The sequence below is a fragment of the Stegastes partitus genome, unplaced genomic scaffold (genome assembly GCF_000690725.1).
Source record: "Stegastes partitus isolate 25-593 unplaced genomic scaffold, Stegastes_partitus-1.0.2 Scaffold159, whole genome shotgun sequence".
Lineage (NCBI taxonomy): Eukaryota > Metazoa > Chordata > Actinopteri > Pomacentridae > Stegastes > Stegastes partitus.
Genome location: NW_007577890.1, coordinates 156,676 through 177,205, shown reverse-complemented (window position 1 = coordinate 177,205; position 20,530 = coordinate 156,676). Strand labels below are relative to the sequence as shown.

The window sequence follows — 20,530 nt, the reverse complement described above, 5'->3', positions numbered from 1 at the left end:
TTTGTTTCTGAAAAAAAGAGGTTGCCATTGAAACAATTTTCAAAGTTTTTCTTTAAGTCTGTGCTTTTAAAGACATTTTTGTTGTTTATAAAGTTATAGTTTTTTTTTTTTTTTTTTTTTTTTAAACGATATTTCAAAGTGCTGTTTTCAATGACAATTTCTGTCTCTTTTTTGGTGTGGAGTCTGAGGGGAGACCACCTGCAAGTCGTCATGAAAGCTGTTGCTCAGCGGCCCACAAACTCAGCAAATGTAGCTTGTTCACATATACCAGGTAATGTGGCTTGCCCTCAAAGACTCGCACCGCCCAATGGCTTGTAGGTAGCATAACTATCCATCCATCCATCTTCTACCACTTTATCCGGAGTCGGGTCGCAGAGGCAGCAGCCTTAACAAAGCCGCCCAGACTTCCCGATCCGCACACACATTCTCCAGCTCTTCCGGGGGGACCCCTAGGCGTTCCCAGGCCAGTCAAGAGACATAATCCTTCCAACGTGTCCTGGGTCTTCCCTGAAGCCTCCTCCCGGTGGGACACGCCCGGAACACCTTCCCAGGGAGGCGTCCAGGAGGCATCCGAAAAAGATGCCCGAGCCACCTCAGCTGGCTCCTTTCGACGTGGAGGAGCAGCAGCTCTACTCTGAGCTCCTCACCCTATCTCTAAGGGAGCACCCAGCCACCCTGTGGAGGAAACTCATTTCGGCCGCTTGTATCCGCGATCTTGTTCTTTCGGTCATTACCCAAATCTCATGACCATAGGTGAGAGGAGGAACGTAGATTGACCGATAAATCGAGAGCTTTGCCCCCTTGCTCAGCTCTCTCTTCACCACGATGGTCCGGTACAGCGGCAGACTGTAGATGCTGCACCGATCTGTCTGTCAATCTCATGCTCCATCCACCCCTCACTCGTGAACAAGACCCCGAGATACTTGAACTCCTCTACTTGAGGCAAGGACTCTCCACCGCCCCAGAGAGGGCAAGCCACCTTTTTCCGGTTGAGAACCTTGGCCTCGGATTTGGAGGTGCTGATCCTCATCCCGCTCCGCTCACACTTGGCTGCAAACCGCCCCAGTGCACGCTGAAGGTCCTGATTTGATGAAGGAAACAGAAAAACATCATCTGCAAGCAGCAGAGATGAAATTTGGGGTTCCCAAACCAAACCCCTTCTGCCCCCTGGCTGCACCGAGAAATTCTGTCCACAAAAATAATGAACAGAACTGGTGACAAAGGGCAGCCCTGGCGGAGGCCAACGTGCACTGGGAACAGGTCTGACTTACTACCAGCAATGCGAACCATGCTCCTGCTACAGTTGTAAAGGGAGCGGAGAGCCCTTAACAGAGGGCCCTAGACTCCATACTCCTGAAACACCCCCCACAGGACGCCACGAGGAACACAGTCTAGTGCCTTCTCCAGATCCACAAAACACATGTGGACTGGTTGGGCGAACTCCCATGAGCCCTCGAGCACCTGATGGAGGGCATAGAGCTGGTCCAGTGTGCTGCGATCAGGACGAAAACCAGACAGCTCCTCCTGAATCCGAGGTTCGATTATCGGTCGGATCCTCCTCTCCAGTACCCTGGAATAGACCTTACAGGGGAGGCTGAGGAGTGTGATCCCTCTGTAGTTGGAACAAACCCTCTGGTCCCCCTTCTTAAACAGAGGGACCACCACCCTGGTCTGTCAATCCAGAAGCACTGTCCCCGACTGCCACGTGATGCTGCAGAGACGTGTCAACCGGGACAGTCGCACAACATCCAGAGACTTAAGGTATTCAGGACGGATCTCATCCACCCCCGGAGCTTTGCTGCCAAGGAGCTTTCTAACTACCTCGGTGACTTCAGCCCGGGTGATGGATGAGTCCGCCTCTGAATCCACAGTTTCTGCTTCCTCTTCGGAAGACGTGACGGCAGGATTGAGGAGACCCTTGAAGTATTCCTTCCACAGCCCGACGACCTCCTCAGTTGAGGTCAGGAGGTCCCCACCCACAGTGTAGACAGTGTTGGTGGAGAGCTGCTTTCCCCTCCTGAGGTGCCAGATGCTTTGCCAGAATTTCTTCGAGGCCGACCGATAGTCCTCCTCCATGGCCTCCCCAAACTCCTCCCAGACCCGAATTTTTGCCTCTGTGACCGCACGAGCTGCTGCACGCTTGGCCTGCCGGTACCTGTCAGCTGCCTCAGGAGTCCCACAAGCCATAAATGACAGGTAGGACTCCTTCTTCAGCTTGACGGCATCCCTTACTTCCGGCTGCCACCACCAGGTTTGGGGATTGCCACCGCGACAGGCACCAGAGACCTTACAACCACAGCTACGAGCGGCCGCAGCAACAATGGAGGAGGAGAACATGGACCACTCAGCCTCCATGTCTCCAACCTCCCTCAGAATCTGGGAGAAGCTCTCCCGGAGGTGGGAGTTAAAAACCCTGCTGACAGAGGGTTCCGCCAGATGTTCCCAACAGACCCTCACGATACGCTTAGGTCTGCCAGGTCTGACCAGCTTCTTCCCCTGCCAGTGGATCCAACTCACCACCAGGTGGTGATTGGTGGACAGCTCTGTCCCTCTCTCTATCCGAGTGTCTGAGAAACACAGCCAGAGGTGTGATGATACAACAACAAAGTCGATCATCAACCTCCGGCCTATGGTGTCCTTGTGTAACGTGCACATGTGGACACCCTTGTGCTCGAACATGGTGTTTGTGATGGACAAACTGTGACTAGCACAGAAGTCCAACAACAGAACACCACTTGGGTTCAGATCGGGGAGGCCGTTCCTACCGATCACCCCTCTCCAGGTCTCACTGTCATTGCCCACGTGGGCGTTGAAGTCCCCCAGTAGAACAAAGGAGTCCCCAGTCGGGCCACTATCTAGTACCCCTCCCAGGGACTCCAAGAAGGCTGGATACTCTGCACTGCTGTTGGGCCCGTAGGCCGAGACAACAGTGAGACACCTGTCCCCAACCCGAAGGCGTAGGGACACGACCCTCCCATTCACTGGGGTGAACTCCAACACATGGCGGCTGAGCTGGGGGGCAACAAGCAGGCCCATTCCAGCCCGCCGCCTCTCCCCACGGGCAACGCCACAGAAATGGAGCGTCCAGCCTCTCTCCAGGAGTTGGGTTCCAGAGCTCAAGCTGTGTATGGAGGTGAGGCCAACTATATCTAGACGATATCACTCAACCTCCTGCACAAGCTCAGGCTCCTTCCCTCCCAGCGAGGTGACGTTCCACGTCCCAACAACCAGAGGCTGTGTATGCAGACCAGGCCGTCGAGGCAGCCCCCCTCGACCGCCACCCAGTCTTCACTGCACCCGACCCCTATGACTCCCTCTGCGGGTGGTGAGTCCACAGGAGGGCGGGAACACATCGTCCTTTCGGGCTGTGCCCGGCCGGGCCCCGTGGGCAAAGGCCCAACCACCAGGCCTGGCTCCAGGGTGGGGCCCCAGCTTCGCCATACCGGGCAACGTCACAGTCCTTGGAATTTTTCTAGGAGTATAACTACTGAGGTACAAATGGTATGGTATGGTATGGTATGCCAGAATGAACGAGTCTGTGAGCCTGAGCTCAGGACACAAACCCTGAAGTTACAGGTGCGAATCTCCCACAGCAGAAGTGCAGAAAAAGTTGTGTATAAAAAGACCCGCTTGACTTGAAAATAGTGATTTGTCTGTATTTCCAGCACTTGTAGCCAAATACTTAGATAATTCATCTATTAACATCTTTGTGTACATTTACAGATATTATACACACTGACAAATCTTTTTACGCATCAACAAATCTTTTTAAACACATTAACAGATATTACTATGGACACACAGATTGAGATACAGACAGAAAATTCCTCACACACATTTACAAATAGTTTTGCTACAATAATACCCTATACATGATGCTGATAATAGAAACTGAAGGCTGATCAGCTCCACTAAAGAACATCAGGAGGAGAGGCACAATGTTTTTTTTCTGTGCATGTGTTTTCTAAGAGACTTTAGTCCTGTTTTAAAAAGAATTGTTACATTTTAAATTTAATTAAATATCTTTTCAACTGTATTCTAAATATGAATTGTCTGATATGAATTATGTTTTCCTCTGATCTGACCTGTTCGATCAGACACTTCTTTTGTTTGAAAAGGTTTCTGTTTTATTACTTGACAGGCAGAGTAGGAGCTCATCTGTCTTTAGGTTCTGAATAAAGCAGTTGACATTAAATATTCCATTAATTACTGATGATGTTCAGTGTGTGGTACAGGTGAGGTTCAGGTAATACATTAATGTATCGTGATGTTTGTGCACCAATCAGACTATAAACCTCTGGATGTTTGAGGACAAACTGCAGGTATATATAGAGACAGAAAGTATGTAGGCTAACCTATTCAGTAATGTTAACATTAAACTCGATTCATCCGTTTATGAGGTATATTCAGACAAAACTCGTGGTCCTATGAAACAGCTCTGCATTACATGTTCACCTCGGCAAGGTTTAGTAACTCTTCAGTAATCTGTTTCTGCTAAGTTTTTGTCAATCCACTGATGTAACTAAGGACGAGACCTTACAGTTTAACCACATCACAAACTACAGCTGTTAATAAATCAGTGTCTCTAAAACATTAAATAAAGATTGTATGATGATCTTAGAAACCTCAAAATATATACATGTTCTTTATTTTCATAAAATGTAAAGCAACAGGGCTGTGTTGCCTGAACTTGCGTCAGTCAGCGAACTGTAGGTTCTGGAGGAAGGACAATGTCCTCTCCATAATCTGCAAATGATATGTAAATTATGCACTCCTGGCCTCCAGCCTCCTCCCCTCCACGCCAAAAGAGGGACAGAAAGTTATTGAAGTCATTGAAAACAGAGCTTTGAAAACATCTTTTTAAAAAGCCTGATTACCTCCAGACCTGTTCAATCAAGAAATCACTTAAACAGAACCTGTCTGACAAAATGAAGTCGGCCAAAAGATCTCAATAAGGTGCAACAAAATGCCGCCATCCAAAGAAATTTGAGAACAGATGAGAAATAAAGTAACTGACATCTATCAGTCTGGAAAGTGTTACAAAGCCGTTTCTAAAGCTTTAATTCAAAAATATACAAAAAAAAAAAAAAAAGAAGAAGAAGAAGAATTTGAGAAGGGGACAAATACTTTTTCACAGCACTGTATATATCTCATTTACCCCAGAAAATTATGATTACATTCTCTGTAATACTGCCTTAGTGCAGTCAGGGACTGGATTTCTCACAACTGAATACAGGTAAAACGAGAATTCCTGATTATTAGTCCAAACCACATTTCCCACAATATCGCCCCATACTTTGGACCTCAGTCAACCAACATACCACACTCAGCCAGACACTTGGGAGTAATTTTCAGTCAGAACCTCCAATTTAACCACCACGTCAAACATCTGGTCCAATCATGCCACCTACAACTCAGAAATGTTGCAACGATCAAACCAGTACTCCCCAGAAACGTTGCTGAGCAACTTATCCACACCCTGATTCTCTCACACCTGGAGTATTATAACTCAACATTCACCTGTCTCAATGATGCAGAAATCACCCGATTACAGATGATTTAAAACTCAAGAATATCAAAAATACTCGATGCACAGAACAAATAACTCCGGTTCTGGCAGAAACAGTAACTCCCACTGTAAACTGTTACCGAACTCAGTTGAAGATTCTGCTGATCACTGTCAAATGTCTACACGGTTTGGCTCCACTTGACATTATTAAAATGCATTATTATTGCTATCACCATCATCACTTTAACCTTGCTTATTACATGAACACACAATGGTTGGGCACGCTGCAGTGACCAACCATCGATCCTGGGTTTTAGTCTGAAGTGTCATACTAGTAGTGCAGATAAAAGGGACATTATGAATGACATCTACACATTTCTGTAGGAGCATGTTTTACCTTGACAATGCTAATAGGTTTCCTGGAGAGGTGGAAACTGGTGTAGAGCAAGAAGGTGAGGATGAAGGTGAGTGCTTTGTACCTGCAGGGAGAAGACACAAAAGACAGCACTGAGAACTAAGAGTGCAAAGAACAAATCCAAACATCACCTCTGAAATGAATGACATGTTCTGCTTCATTCACAGGCAGTTCATCGTAATGCCCTACTATGATTCAAAAATGTGATTATTTCAGAAAGCTTTCTTTGTCATTTCTCTGTGCATCTGTGTACACAAAAAATGAAATATGGTTCCCCTCAGCCTCCAACAGTACCACAAAAAACACATTAATCAACAGTAAACTAAAAGAGTAATAAAAAAAAAAACAAAGAACAAATACTAATTTGCTAGAAGACAAGTAACATAAAAATACTGAAACACAACAGTGGGCAGGAGCTCAATAATTCAAAGTGCTATAAGTTATTCTGTTAGCAGCACAGTATGTCTAAGGTGCAGTTCAGTCCAGTAGCACCACATTACGTTAAGTTGCTATCTCAGTGCAGGTTCAGCCAGGGTCCTTACAACATGTTACAGTGCTACAAAGCTCTAATAGTTTAAAGTTCTACATTCATGTTCAGATAGACTGTGACAGACTGGCTACCTGTCCAGGTGAACCTGCCTTCACCCTGAATCAGCTGGGATAGACTCCAGCAACCCTAGTGAGGATTAAGCAGTATATAGATAATGGATGGGTGGACTTGTACAGTTTCACAGATGCAGGATATCCTGAACCTTGAATGTGTACTTGTATGTGCAAATCATTTTGTTTACTTCTTGTTTTCAATTTTTTTAGATTCTATTTGCACTGATATGAAGAGCATGGGTCTTGCTTGGACCTCGTTTGGGTTTCTCTCCCCTTACATACAAGCTACAAAGCTAAACACCTTTTCATAAAAATAAATACCAGTCAACCTTTCAAAAACCCAGAAGGTGATTTTTCAATACTTGACGGCTGTGGCCCAGGCGGAAGAGCTGGTTGTCCACTAATTGCAAGGTTCAAAAAACTCAGGTCAAAAATCCCCCAACTAGTCGCAAGGTTGGGGGATTTTTGACCTGAGTTTTTCAGGTCAACTGATTTTTGTTGCTGTTGTTGTTTTTCAAATTTAGATGACTTAAACGTAAGGTAATACACTAGAGGCACAAACCAAAGTCAGACCATTCCTCTTCATATCACTGCAAAATCACTGCAAATAAACTCATTAACTCAAAACACAAAACTTGAACATATCACAAAGATCAGTGACTCGAATGTAATACATCGAAAACAGAAACTGAGATGAGATCTGACTGTGAAACAGACTTGGCTTTGTTTTCCATCATGGTGTGTGTATTTAGTGGTAATGAGGAGCTGAACAGTAACTACCAGCTGGCTGGAGAGCAAATATTTAAAGCTGAAACACACTAGGCAGATTTTACAGACTTTGCAGCAGACACCAGAGATGGACCAAGAAGCAATGGCAGAAGAGCAACTGAACACATTGTTAAGCCAGCGGTCACATAAAACAGTAAAGTTGTTGACATATTCCCAAATCCTTTTTCAGATTTTATCCCAAGACCACAAAATATTTTTTCCCCTTTCTGATTGGCTGGCAGGTGTCTGTTATGAAGGTATAACAGGACATCTGAAGCAACAAACTCCTCAAAAGTTAAACTCAAGTCATGATGAGAATATGCATGATAATTACGAATGTGAAATTAACTGATCTTATCTCAAATAAAACTATAAATAATCGTACCAACAATAGGAATGTCTCAGGCTGCGGTGACTGTTATCTTACAGGTGAAACTCTCCTAACTAAGAGCTACAAATAAACATACTTTGCTGGTAATTTGAACAGTCACATTAATCAACGTTCTTGCTTTGGTATAAGGAGACAATACGGGTATCACTACTCTTCCCGCTTTGACAAGTCCATTCATCTATGGTTTCCTTTTAGAATGATATAGGTGTACTTTTTGCTACATTAAGAAGTTTCCCTGCTGTGTGAAGGGGATGTAAATAAACAGTCATACCTACACAGTCAAGAGAAGATGTCTAATCAGCCACAATAAGATATCACCAGTGTGGGTTTTAATTAGAAGAAAATACCATTGCATGTCAGAGTCGCAATTCTTTGCTCAATAATGCAGAAGTGTATTTGTCTAAACAAAGACAGCCTTTAGTCGATTTTAATGTAGATCTACCAATTTTATGCAATGGATTTATTTCTATTATTAGGTGAAAGAGACATTGATGCTGTGCTCACTGCTCTCCAATCTGCAAGGGAATAAAACTGTGCTTGCACTGTGACACAAAACTACAATTCTCACTGTGCCCCTTCACCTGCACATAACCCACAAATGCACACACACCTGCTTTACTTAGGTTACTTTACTTTACACATAAGGAATTTTCATATAACAAGTTGCAGAGCCATCAGTGTCCTGGGCTGCTCCATTCTACAAAAACATTCATGCAAAACAACGTGTTTGCAGTTGGAGGTCTCCAACAACTCTAAAAAATGCAGTCCAGGTTCTACCCTAAAAGTTTCTCAACCTTCAGAAAAGTGTAACAGCCTGAATGGGTACTTAATTTAGAACTTGGTTGATCCAGAAAACACAAGTAGGAGATTTTAACCCCTGTAAAGCAGATTGAAATGTCCATGATACCGATCTGATTTTGATTAAGCAAACTAGTATCTCATCAGGGTCAAACCGTAATTGAAAATAAGAGTGGAAAAGAAAGCACATTCTTAATGTGACAGAACTAGAAAGTTAAACTATAAAACAAACTCTTCAAGTGGACAGCATCAGTGAGAAAAAGGGACTTAAGAAATAAATGAGCTAAAAGTGAAAAATGTACCATTTGGAAATAGACAAGAGTTGTGCATGTGAAACCCCAAGACATGAAATAAAATCTCAAAAGAAGTAAATGACTGAGCAGAGTCTGTTTCTGTGTACCCATAGTACATGGATGGTTTCACCAGCATGCACACTGGTCCAAAGAACCAATCTGCTCATAGAGGCACGATTATTTATTCTGACGTGGTCTATGAGGGCAGCTCTGTTACACAGGCTCATATTTCTGTAATGGGTTCTGTATGTACTTCAGCGAGTTCAGAACGACTTGTGCACAGAGTACAAGAGGCATGTGTCTCCCTAACGGTGAAATTTACCTTGTGGCATATACAGTTGAAACCAGAAGTTTATATACACTGTATAAAAAGACATAAAACCATTTTTTCTCACTGTCTGACATTAAATCAGACTAAACTTTTCCTGTTTTAGGTCAGTTAGGATTACCAACATTATTTTTATTTGCTCAATGCCAGGATAATGAGAGAATTTTTTATTTCTGTCTTCAAAGTCAGAAGTTTACATCCACTAAGATTACGATGCCTTCAAACTATTTGGGAAAGGCCAGATGATGATGTCATGGCTTTGGAAGCTTCTGATAGGTTCATTGACAACATCTGAGTTAACTGGAGGCACACCTGTGGATGTATTTTAAGGCACACCTCAAACACACTGCTTCCTTTTGTGACAACATGGAAAATCTAAAGAAATCAGCCAAGATATCAGGAAGAGAACTATGGACCTCCACCAGTCTGGTTCATCCTTGGCTACAATTTCCAGATGCCTGAAGGTTCCACGCTCATCTGTTCAAACAATTATGTCAAGTATACACACCATGGGAATGTCCAGCCATCATAGCGCTCAGGAAGGAGACGGGTTCTGTGTCCCAGAGATGAAGTGTTTTGGTGAGAAATGTGTGTATCAACCCCAGAACAAAAGCTGAAGACCTTGTGAAGATGCTGCTGAAGCTGGTCAGAGAGAGTCACTATCCACAGTGAAACCAGTCCTGTACCAACATGGGCTGAAAGGCTGCTCAGAGAGGAAGAAGACATTACTCCAAAAGCAACATAAAAAAGCAGATTACAGTTTGTAAGTGCACACAGGGACAAAGAGCTTCATTTGTGGAGACATGTCCTGTGGTCTGATGGAACTAAAACTGAACTGTTTGGCCATAATGACCATCGTTGCATTTGGCGGAAAAAGGGTGAAGCTTGAAGCCTGAGAACCCCATCCCAACTGTGAAGCATGGGGGTGGCAGCATCATGTTGTGGTGGTGTTTTGCTGCAGGAGGGACTGTTGCATTTCACAAAATAGATGGCATCATGAGGAAAGAACATTATGTGGAAATATTGAAGCAACATGTCAAGACATCAGTCTGGCAGTTAAAGCTTGGGCACTAATGGGTCTTCAAATGGACAATGACCCTCAGCATAGCTCCAGATTAGTTACAGAGAAGCTTCAGGACAACAAAGTCAGTGTTGTGGAGTGGCCATCATAAAGCCCTGATCTAAAAATCCTGGAGAACATTAGTGGGCAGAGCTGAAAAAGCATGTGGAGCAAGGAGATCAACAAACCTGACTCAGTTCCACCAGTTCTGTCAGGAGGAATGGGCCAGAATTCATCAAACTATTGTGAGAAGCTTGTGGGAGGAAACCCAAAATGTTTGACCCAAGTCATACAGTTTAAAGGCAATGCTACCAAATACTAAGGAAATGGATGTAAACTTCTGGCTTTGAAGAAATTAAGAATATTCTCTAAAAAATTCTCTCTCTCATTATTCTGGCGTTCAGCAAATATAAATAATGTTGGTAATCCTGACTGATCTAAAACTGGAAAAGTTTAGTCTAATTTCATGTCAGACAGTGAGGAAAAAAAGGTCTTCTGTGTCTTTTTATACAGTGGATGTAAACTTCTGGTTTCAACTGTATTTGTGAGCAATTTTTAAAGACTTCCTTATTAAATCAACACAAATGGGCTCAGAACTAAACGAGGAAGGAATGTGAAAGATTTTTTACCATGAGTAACGCATTTTAAGCTTTATCTTTTCTGTCAGTCCCCACACACCTTGGTCATTTCTTAACACGTTATGTAAACAGAAATAAAGGTGCAGGCATAATCTGCTTCATCAGGGATTATCTGGGATTAAAGGTAGCAAAATGTATAATGGTTATATTACAAGCAGGACAATAACCTAAATAAGAATATATTACGAGATTCTGTTATTTTAAGATAATATCTTACAGTTAGCTTGATTCACAAGCTAAATATAGCACCTACAAAGGGTGTGTGAAACCACATAAAAGCCCTCTGTAGAATGCAGTATTTCCTGTACAATTAGCTGCTATGCATCATCCACAGTTGCAAATATTATGTGAATGCACTGCCTGAGATCCCTACTCCACCCACTTGGACAAAAAGGTGCGTATAGCCTCAGTCACAACCGGACGCACCACTTTTGGGATCGTACGTCCTCTGCAAATTTTGGGTCCCGTGGGGGTCGTAGAGGTAGAGGAAAGAATGTGCTCCGTCAGAAAGGCACAAGTCTGCCTTGCGAGTCGCAGGGGTGACATGAGATGTCTGTTAAAGTGGGGAAACTAATAGCAACATGCAATTGCCGTGGAAATTGTACTCACTTCTTGAGTTTGTCTTGCCACCTGTGTACATGGCATGCACTCACCACTTTGGAAGAGAATGGAATGCACGGCGAAAGTGAGTCACACTTGCCTCACATGCTCATGATGACGTACTGACGGCGTACGTCAGTTTGGCGTGATTTTCAAAAAACAAAATAGAGACACTTCGGCAAACAGGTGACTTGCTGTCTTGTAAATTGTGCTAACACACTGACAGGATGTGAGCTTAAGAACGTCCCGTCATCCCGGGTGATAAAAAATAGATCCGGGATGATACAGATTGATTTCAGAACAAAAGTTAAAACTGTATAACAAATGGTGATGAAAATAAATATGGTTTCATGTTTTGTGTAGCCCCCACATAGATTCTGACAACTTGGAGGTGACAGCTCGCCTGCTGTGTCACTGTTAGCCCAGTACTGACTTCCAGCTGATACCAGCCAGCAGCATCTCCAGTGAGCCGACTGTTACACTCCTGGCGTAGAGTACGTCGATTTTGTTTGTGAGTTGCAAGTGCAAGTGCATGCACCGGGCTTAACACGAAAAGGGCACTTGCTCCCTCATTGCGTGTGACGTGCATCTTAGACCACGGATTTTCTTCCCACGGTACCTTTAAAATTGTACGACTTGCGGGGGGAGCAAGTTACACTTGCGGCATTGCAATTCGCAGAGAATTCGTAGAATTTTTTGGACATGTCCAAAGCCCTCCGTACGCACTTATGGGTTGTCTGCGACCTCAAAATTTCCGTCTTGCATGGCACGTGTGATTCTGCACGTAATTTGGACGCAGACAGATCGTAGGAGCCGTACGGCCAGTTGTAGTCGAGGCTTAAGTACTGATTACTAAGCTGAAACACTTCCATCTCTCAGAAATATCTAAATAACAGCATTTAATTGTATCACCTTATAGAAGTAGTCTTGAATAGGGAAGAGTACACATTCTAACTGCCCAAGGTCAACTACTGACAACTAAAATAGTTGGCAAACAATTCGCAGGCAGTCGGACATGAAAACTCATACAAGAGTGTAAATGATTAAACAGACACACACACAACCAGTCAAGGTCAGATTCAGATTTACCATTGATCCCTGTTGAAGGACACCAGGAGGAGGATTCCTGGAGGGACTGGAGCCATGTTTGGATGCAGGTATGGATTATCACAGCATTACAAATTTCCTCAGGCCAAGAAGGCTGCTGGGGCACATGCAGACATGGTGGTGCTGTCGCAGCTCATCTTCTCTGAGGAAGCTGCTGGAAACTGGCATCAATAGGAGAAAGCAGTCATACGAAGTAGTGTGGTTGGAGAGAAAAGTCAGGAATCTGAAAAGGTGAGAAGAGAAAAAGGGGGTGAGAGAAGGTTAATGGAGTAGGGAAGAAGCAGGGAAAAAAAGAACACATATCAGTGTTTTTTTGTGCAGCACCTAAGCAAAACAAAAAAGCAAAACAGAAAAACTATGTTGACTGTTCCTGTGCTAAAAGAGTGCATTAATGGAAGGTGCTCATGTTTTCAGTGAACAGTGAGCAAACTCATTTTTATATAAAGAAAATGAATGTGAGTCTCATTAACATGCACAGTTAAGAGAGTATGTGTTAGACTTTGATGGAGTGTAAAGTTATATACACTGATGCCCATACAGTTGGAATAAAATATTTTTTTACTTTTTCTCATGAAATGATTGTGACACTGCCATTTATTCTTCATAGATAAAGTTTATATCTTCTCAAAACTTTACTGATGTCACAATATACATACAATACATATCACAGTCGAAATCAAACCACAATTAACTTTTGCAAACTGTGTATTCAGACTTGTTTTGAACAATAGGATTAAGGGTTTTGTTTTAATTTTTCAACCTTAGTCCCTTTAACAGGAAACACATATTTGACAGGATTTCATGCATAAGAATGTCCATTATTACTCTTTCAATGTCCCTCAGTTACTAATATTGAGTCTGGCCACCCCTGACACAGAACAATGTGTTCAGACATCATGTCCACCAGCTGGTTGATGGTGTCAATGGGCAGGATGTCCCACTCTTCACATCCTGAAGTCAGAATTGGTTTCACTTGGTAACTGGGACTCAGTATGTAATCACTGCACCTGGTCACATTGATTACTGATGTGTAGAAATAGAAATAAAAAGAGGAACGTATCTGAAAACAACAATTATTCCAACTTTATGGACAACAGTGTAATTATGCACCTGACTGTGTGACACATAACAGAATGCTTGATGACTGTTTCTTGCTGAAATGCACCGTAAAAGCTGTGGTGAACCATCTTTAAGTTTTTCTGTACAGAAGTTTGTACTTTTTATCAGTAAACCTAAGATTTACCAAATGAGTTCTTATTGAGGATTTAACGTGGTGGGTTTCAAGATGTGCTTTAATCTGAGTCACATAACACTGTCTATGGGTAAAATGAATAAGGCTTATGTCTAGGAACAAGCACGCCCAAAACAGCTCTTCCCATTTTGCATTCTGCAGTATTGCTTTACCAATTAGTAGTTACTAGGGATTAATTAATAGCACTTTTAAACAGTGAAGAAATGAAACATGGATGTAGCTTGCACTACACAACTATTTTTAGTAAAAACTAAAGGATTTTGGAATTATGTAATTGTGTTGAGCTGTAATTATTTAATGAAGCTATGAAGCTCTTGCACATGGGCAGTCCGGCCAAGAAAGAACCGCCAATTTGAGGATCAATGTGGCTGTGAACTGACTAAATTTTCTTTTCAATCCATTGCCATCCTTTGATTATGTGGTAAGTACACAAATTATTAAACAATATTAAACAAAATGCTTTGGACTGCATCCGATGCATAAGACGAGTGTTTTTTAATTTTATACAATCAGTCATTTACTTTGAAGTTAGATTTAAAAAAACTGTGAATTGCTAACTTAACTCGCACTGTTAAATGATGAAATTAACCTCCTGAGACCCTGCGTCCACATGCGGGGACACTGTATTTTAGCCTCCCTGCATACTTCATTCTGCTCAACTTCAGCAGCTTTCACACAGTACACAGCACTCTGACGCCCATTCATGTGCATTGCTTGCACCATGAAACGATGGCATGCTGCTGCGACAAGCAAAGCACAAGCACAGCTCGCAGGTCAGAGAGACGGCATGCTCGCCGCAATCAAAGTTCAAATTTGTTAAACTTTGAACCTTGCATGCTACGATGTATGACTACGGCCAGTAGAAACGAGGTATCTCACCTGGCGTGGAGGACAAAGTGGAGGAAAAGCTGGTACTGTATATGTCTGAATCAGTCTGGTCTGAATTCCCCGAAATATATGACACAACTTTGCAGTTGTATTGAAAAAAAGTTTTCGTAATAGCAAAAACAGTGCATAAGGTTTTTACATTACATTACTATGTGAAGCACTGTGTGATGACATCTGTTGTGAATTGGCGATATATACATAAAATTGAATTTGGCTATTTGGTAGTGTTAACCCGCATGGCTAAAGGTAAGCGGACACCTCCATTTCTGGAGACTCCTTGCAGTCAAGCTTGTCCAGTGGGAAAATACTTTACTCAACTATTGTATTTTGGGACTTATTTGAGATACTTGTAATTTTTGTAATGTTAATTCCCTTGAATGTTTCCATGTCACGAAACCTTTTTTTTTTTTTAACTTGTACTCATACTCCACTAGAGGCAGATATAGTACTTTTTGCGCAGTTACATTTATATAGCAAGTACATTTAATCAGTAGTTACTTTTGTTTTGTTCTTTTGCTTTTGCTTGCCTTTGTTATGTAAAGCACTTAGTGCTACATTTTATTGTAAGAAAAGTGCCATACAAGTTTGATTGATTGATATTCTGACTTTACATTCTAGGAACAATATTTTTGGCATTGTGTGATCAAAGCCGTGATCAGCTGCAAATTCCAGATTTCCCACAAATTGCTTCAAAAATGCACAACTGCAACAACAGCCGTAATTCAGAGCTAGCAGTCCATGTTCAATATTTACTGTTATTTCTTGCTTTAGGTTATAAATGTGGAGATGCAAATGGTGTCCTGAAACTCTACCTACAAGGTATCACTTTCATTGGAGGTGAAGAAGAACCAATCACTGATCAAGACTAAATTGGAAAGAACTTTTCCTGTAGGAGACAGGAAATCATTCAATCATGCTGCCCCCACCATGATGCCTCCTGTTACCTCCACCAACCACAAAATGGAATATTTCATTGGTCCATTTGAAATGGAGGGACAACACGACAATAACTTCTAATAACTTGTTTAACTGTACACTAAATTGTATAATTCATCCTACATCCACCCAACCGGTCGAGGCAGATGGCCGTCCCTCCCCGAGCCTGGTTCTGTCGGAGGTTTTTTTTCCCCCGCAGGGGTTTTTGGTTCCTTCCCACTGTTGCAGACTGCTGAAGCTTATAGGGAATGCAAATGTTTTGGATTGTTGGGTGTTTCTGCCTTTGTTAAGTGCTATGAAAAATATGCGCTATACAAAAAAAATATTGAATTGAATTGAATTGAACTGAATTGAAAAAATTGAATTGAAATTCAGGACATGCCCTTTATCACAGAGTTCTGAGACAGATGGCCAGCTCTGTTTTCTGAGACTGAGGAAGAGTAATAATCCTTGCTGTGTATTTAATATGTTATATGTTAATCCATGTAGCAGTGAATAATTTGAAAGTCTTGATTTGCTAACCCTTATAAATGAAAATAAATTATTACCCTTGTTGCACCACATGAAGTATTGTGTATAATGCCACTTTTCAGCTGGAAATTTTATTTTGCATCACTCTCATTGTTTTTTAGGTAAATGCAGAATTCACCTGCATCACCACTGTTCCCCTGCTGTCCACATTCATGTCCAAACTGGATCATTACTCGAACCAGTTGATGAAGGTGTTTAGAAAGAAGGGTGGAGCAGAATCCTACTGTTGAAACATGCACTTTGTGTTTACCTTAAAAATCCTTAAAGCTTCATAAAGGACTTTGTGGTAAGATGCAACATACAATATGAACCTTTAGCTCAACAAATGCCTCTTGTCTGAGTTGAGGAAATTGTTATGGTATCTTCTGCTATTGTGTGACGATGGACCCTTTGTGCCTCTCTTAAGACATTTAAGGCTTTTATTTTCTTGATCATTTGAGCTTTGTCAATGTTTATGTAATCAAATTCCCTTATGATATTCATTTTAACACACACACACACACACACACATATATATATATATATATACAAAAATTTAAATAAAATATAGAATTTTATTTTTTCAACCAGCCACTAAAACAAGTCCATAACATACTGTATGGATAAAATTGGTCCTCTACAGGTGTTAGGGGCAAAAATGCCCTCATTAAAACCCATTATAACTACACTTTTGGACCACCGTAATAAAAAATTCGCTAAAAAATTATCTCATTATTCTGGCATTTAGCAAACAGAAATAATGTTGGTAATCCTAACTGATCTAAAACAGGAAAAGTTTACTCTGATTTAATGTCAGGTAGTGAGGAAAAAACGGTTATGTGTCTTTTTAATAGAGTGTATGTAAACTTCTGGTTTCAATATATACACACACAAACACACATATATACATATAGTGTGTCCAGATGTTAGTTTCCCAATGTTTTTTGAAGATAATGTGATTTTGGGGTAACAATAAGAGCAAACTGACAGCTGCAATGAGCAAAGTGTCAGACTCGCTATGTAATTCCTGCTTGACTCTTAATATAAGCAGAATCGTTTGCATGTGGTTCACACTGAGGAAAAACACCTGAGTTAATATTGGCATCTTTATTAATGGTGAAGGCATCCCACCTGTGTCACATTTGGTAGGTCATCTGCAATCTCAGTAATTTCAAAAGCATCATTCACCAGCTATCCATAGTAAGCTTTTTCCCTGTCTGTCTAATTTAAGGATATTCTGTGTGAGTTTTGAAAGGATGCATTTGTAAAACCACTAACAAAACAGTGTGGAAATTCCATTCTACAGAAATACAGCAAATTGTTTACTGTCAGTACACAAACCAGCAGATCACTGAAGAGCCTACAGCTACTGTGAGCAGCTAAAAATGGGTGCCTATAAGAGAGAAAATGCTTTACTCAAGGTCAAAGGAGGAGCACTTGGAGAAGGACAGTGACTTTTTCATATCTTCTACACCTTCCTTACTCCAAGATTTAACACGGCTGTTAAAGATTCCAACTAAGTCATTTCATTTGTGCCACAAAGCCTCGTCTCTAATCATGAAACTGCTACCTTTTCTATTTATCTAAACCCAGTGAAACACACTTGGCCTGATCTGCTGAGGGAATCGTGGTGGGTCATGAATTCTCCTCTTTCTGCAACAGGAGAACACGTCCATATTACAGTCCACAAATGCATTTCTGTCCCGAGACCTCGATCACTTGACTTTTATAATCACAGCCACAACAAACATCTGAAGTTCACATGTGACATCAATGGGTTCCTGGCTTAACCCTTGAGGCTTCACCTTCTGGAAACCTAAAACAGCTCTATGGATGAACTCTAGTGCAGCTTCTTGTGTTCAGCAATGAAGTCTGAACCAAACCCAACACAACCAATACAGCTGTGTCACAGAGGCAGATATGGATCAATCCTTTGTACTATCTCACTCAGCGACAGGGTTTGCTGAGGTTGAGAGGAGCATCTCAAAGTCAAGACGTGGACAGGATCCGTATCTGAGGGTACCGTATGGGCTGTCTGGAACCTCAAATCTGGACATCTTATACTTATTTCATAAACACATGCTTCAACGTGTTATCTGTTCTTCCACTTGTATGTCACATACTGGACATTCATAACTCGAAATATACTCGCATCACTCACGTACAAGCTGAAACGAGAACGGGCTTGTCAACACCGAACCTTAATGCGAAGCCTTAGCTTCCTGTATACTGTACGGGCAGCTAGCTGAAGCATTTCGGAGCTGGCCAAACGTTCAGCTGCCTCGGACGGCGCTCTTCGCTCCCGAACAGAATTTGCCATCAACACCGTGTTCCTGCTACCGAGCTCACCTCGAACTGGAAAGGCGACGGGTTCTGGTCGTTCGTGGCTTCAACTCAGCGACATGTCCTCCTCCACTTCCTGGTGTGAAAGCTCGGGACTGTCACCTCAGAGCCTCTCTCTCTCTCTCTCTCTCTCTCTCTCTCTCTCTCACACACACACACACACACACACACACACACACACACACACACAGCTGGGCGGACCGCAGCGCACGCGCCCCTCTGCCGCTCCGCTCTGACGTCACCCGGACGCCTGTCCCTGCGACAACATCCGGCAACTTTAATGTCATGTTTGAAAGTTCAGTTAGCTTCCTGGAAGTGTGTTTTGTTTTTACGATATAGGATCCGGTTTAGAAAGCAGCTTGGGTGAAAACGGAGAGTTTATTAATCCTCAGAAAAACGACGAGAAAGACTAGTCTAATCCAGAGAGACAGAGTGAGTCAGTTACTATGGTTACTATTTCTGTGACTTGCTGGTCGCCAGGTTTACTTCAACAAACTGACTTTTCTCACTGACTCCTTGCTTCATGCTGAGCCTGAAGCAGCCGCCTGACCATGCAAGTGCCTAAAACCTGCATTCTTTCTAACAGCCAGCAGGATGCGACTCCTCCAGTTGCAAAATGAGGTCAGATTGCATAGAAGTCAATAAAAAAATGACTCTAATTGTCTTGATCTATTACCCCGCCAAATTTTTTTGTGATGAATTTATGAACTGATCTTTTGAACACAGCATGGTGTTCATGGTGTAAATAATGGTCTCATTCACAGTAAAATATGTCGTAAATCAGGTTATGTTTTAGGGTAGGGCAACCTTGTGATTGACAGGGAGCTATGTGTGGGTACTGTTTTGGGGTTCTTCATTCATATCCACTGCTCGCTCATTACATCTAGATTTACAGGAGCAACATGGCAACAACAAAATGTCAAACTCGAGGCTTCTAATGGTATTCCACACTCTAATGAGCGACATCACAACAGGACTGTGAAAAGTTCTACAGATATCTTCTATTTTTGCATACGTGTCACACTTAACTGCTTCAGATCACTTGAATGAAGGAAAATCTAGCCCCATCTTGCCTCATGTGAAAACATAATTTCCCCCTTCGCAACCAGTATACCAAATGACCAAATTAATTTGGCAATTTGGTTCAGGTTCTCCAGCCACACCCACATATGATCATTGCCAGGCTTGTTGAATCTAAACGTCACTTAAATAGAACCTGTCTGACATTGTGAAGTAGCCTAAAGGGCCTGAAAAAGTAGCCCATGATGACACGATCTAAAGAGATTCAAGAACATACAAAACAAACTCACTGACATTTATCAGTCAGAAAATAGTTCCAAAGCCATTAGTGAGGCTCTGGGACACCAGAGAACCACAGTGAGAGACATTACCTACAAATGGAGAAACATGGAACAATGGTGAACCTTCCCAGAAGTGGCTATTATCAACATTTATCCAAGGAAGAGACTGGGCAAAAATGGCATCAATGGGAGAGCTGCAAGGAACAAACCACTCCTGATCAGAGAGAACAGAAAGACTTGTCTGGCATTTGCAATAAAAATATCTGGATGAGCCCCAAGATTTTGGGATAACACCCTGTGGACTGATGAGTTAAAGGTGGAACTCTTTTTAAAGACATGGGTCCCACTACATTTGGTGTAAAGCTAGTAGTGCATTCCACAAGAAGAGCATGATACCAGCAGTGAAACGTGGTGATGGTAGTGGATGGTTTGGAGCTGCGTTGCTTCTAAAGGGACCTGGATGACTTGGAGTCATGAATTCTGTTCTCTATCAGAAAATCCTCCTGGAGAATATCCGCTCATCAGTTCATGACCTAAAGCTCAAGTGTAAATGGGATATGCAGCAGGACAATGACCCGAAGCACACAAGCAAGTCCACCTCTGAAAGGCTCAGAAAGAACAAAATTCAGGTTTTGGAGTGGCCGAGTCAAAGTCTGGACTTGAATCCAATTCAGATGCTGTGGCAAGACCTTAAGAAGGCAGTTCATGAACGGAAACCATCTATTGTGACCAAATTCAGAATTCCTCCCTGGCGATGTAAAGGACGGATCACAAGCTGTGGCAAATGTTT

The 20,530-nt window shown here is 42.3% G+C and overlaps 1 protein-coding gene across 1 annotated transcript in view; it reads right to left on the bottom strand.

Annotated features, from left to right (window-relative positions):
- Positions 1–18,605, bottom strand: part of LOC103355604 (glycerol-3-phosphate transporter) — a 49,843-nt gene extending 31,238 nt beyond the window's left edge. The window contains exons 1-8 of the mRNA XM_008279459.1: positions 18,446–18,605; positions 12,493–12,733; positions 5,907–5,988; positions 2,766–3,012; positions 2,518–2,567; positions 2,156–2,388; positions 1,730–2,017; positions 1,389–1,570 (exon numbers count right to left, since the gene is read on the bottom strand). Of these exons, the coding sequence (XP_008277681.1) occupies positions 1,389–1,570; positions 1,730–2,017; positions 2,156–2,388; positions 2,518–2,567; positions 2,766–3,012; positions 5,907–5,988; positions 12,493–12,548 (1,138 nt within the window). The 5' untranslated portion in view covers positions 12,549–12,733; positions 18,446–18,605. The remainder of the gene's footprint in view (positions 1–1,388; positions 1,571–1,729; positions 2,018–2,155; positions 2,389–2,517; positions 2,568–2,765; positions 3,013–5,906; positions 5,989–12,492; positions 12,734–18,445) is intronic.
- Positions 18,606–20,530: the final 1,925 nt, after the last annotated feature.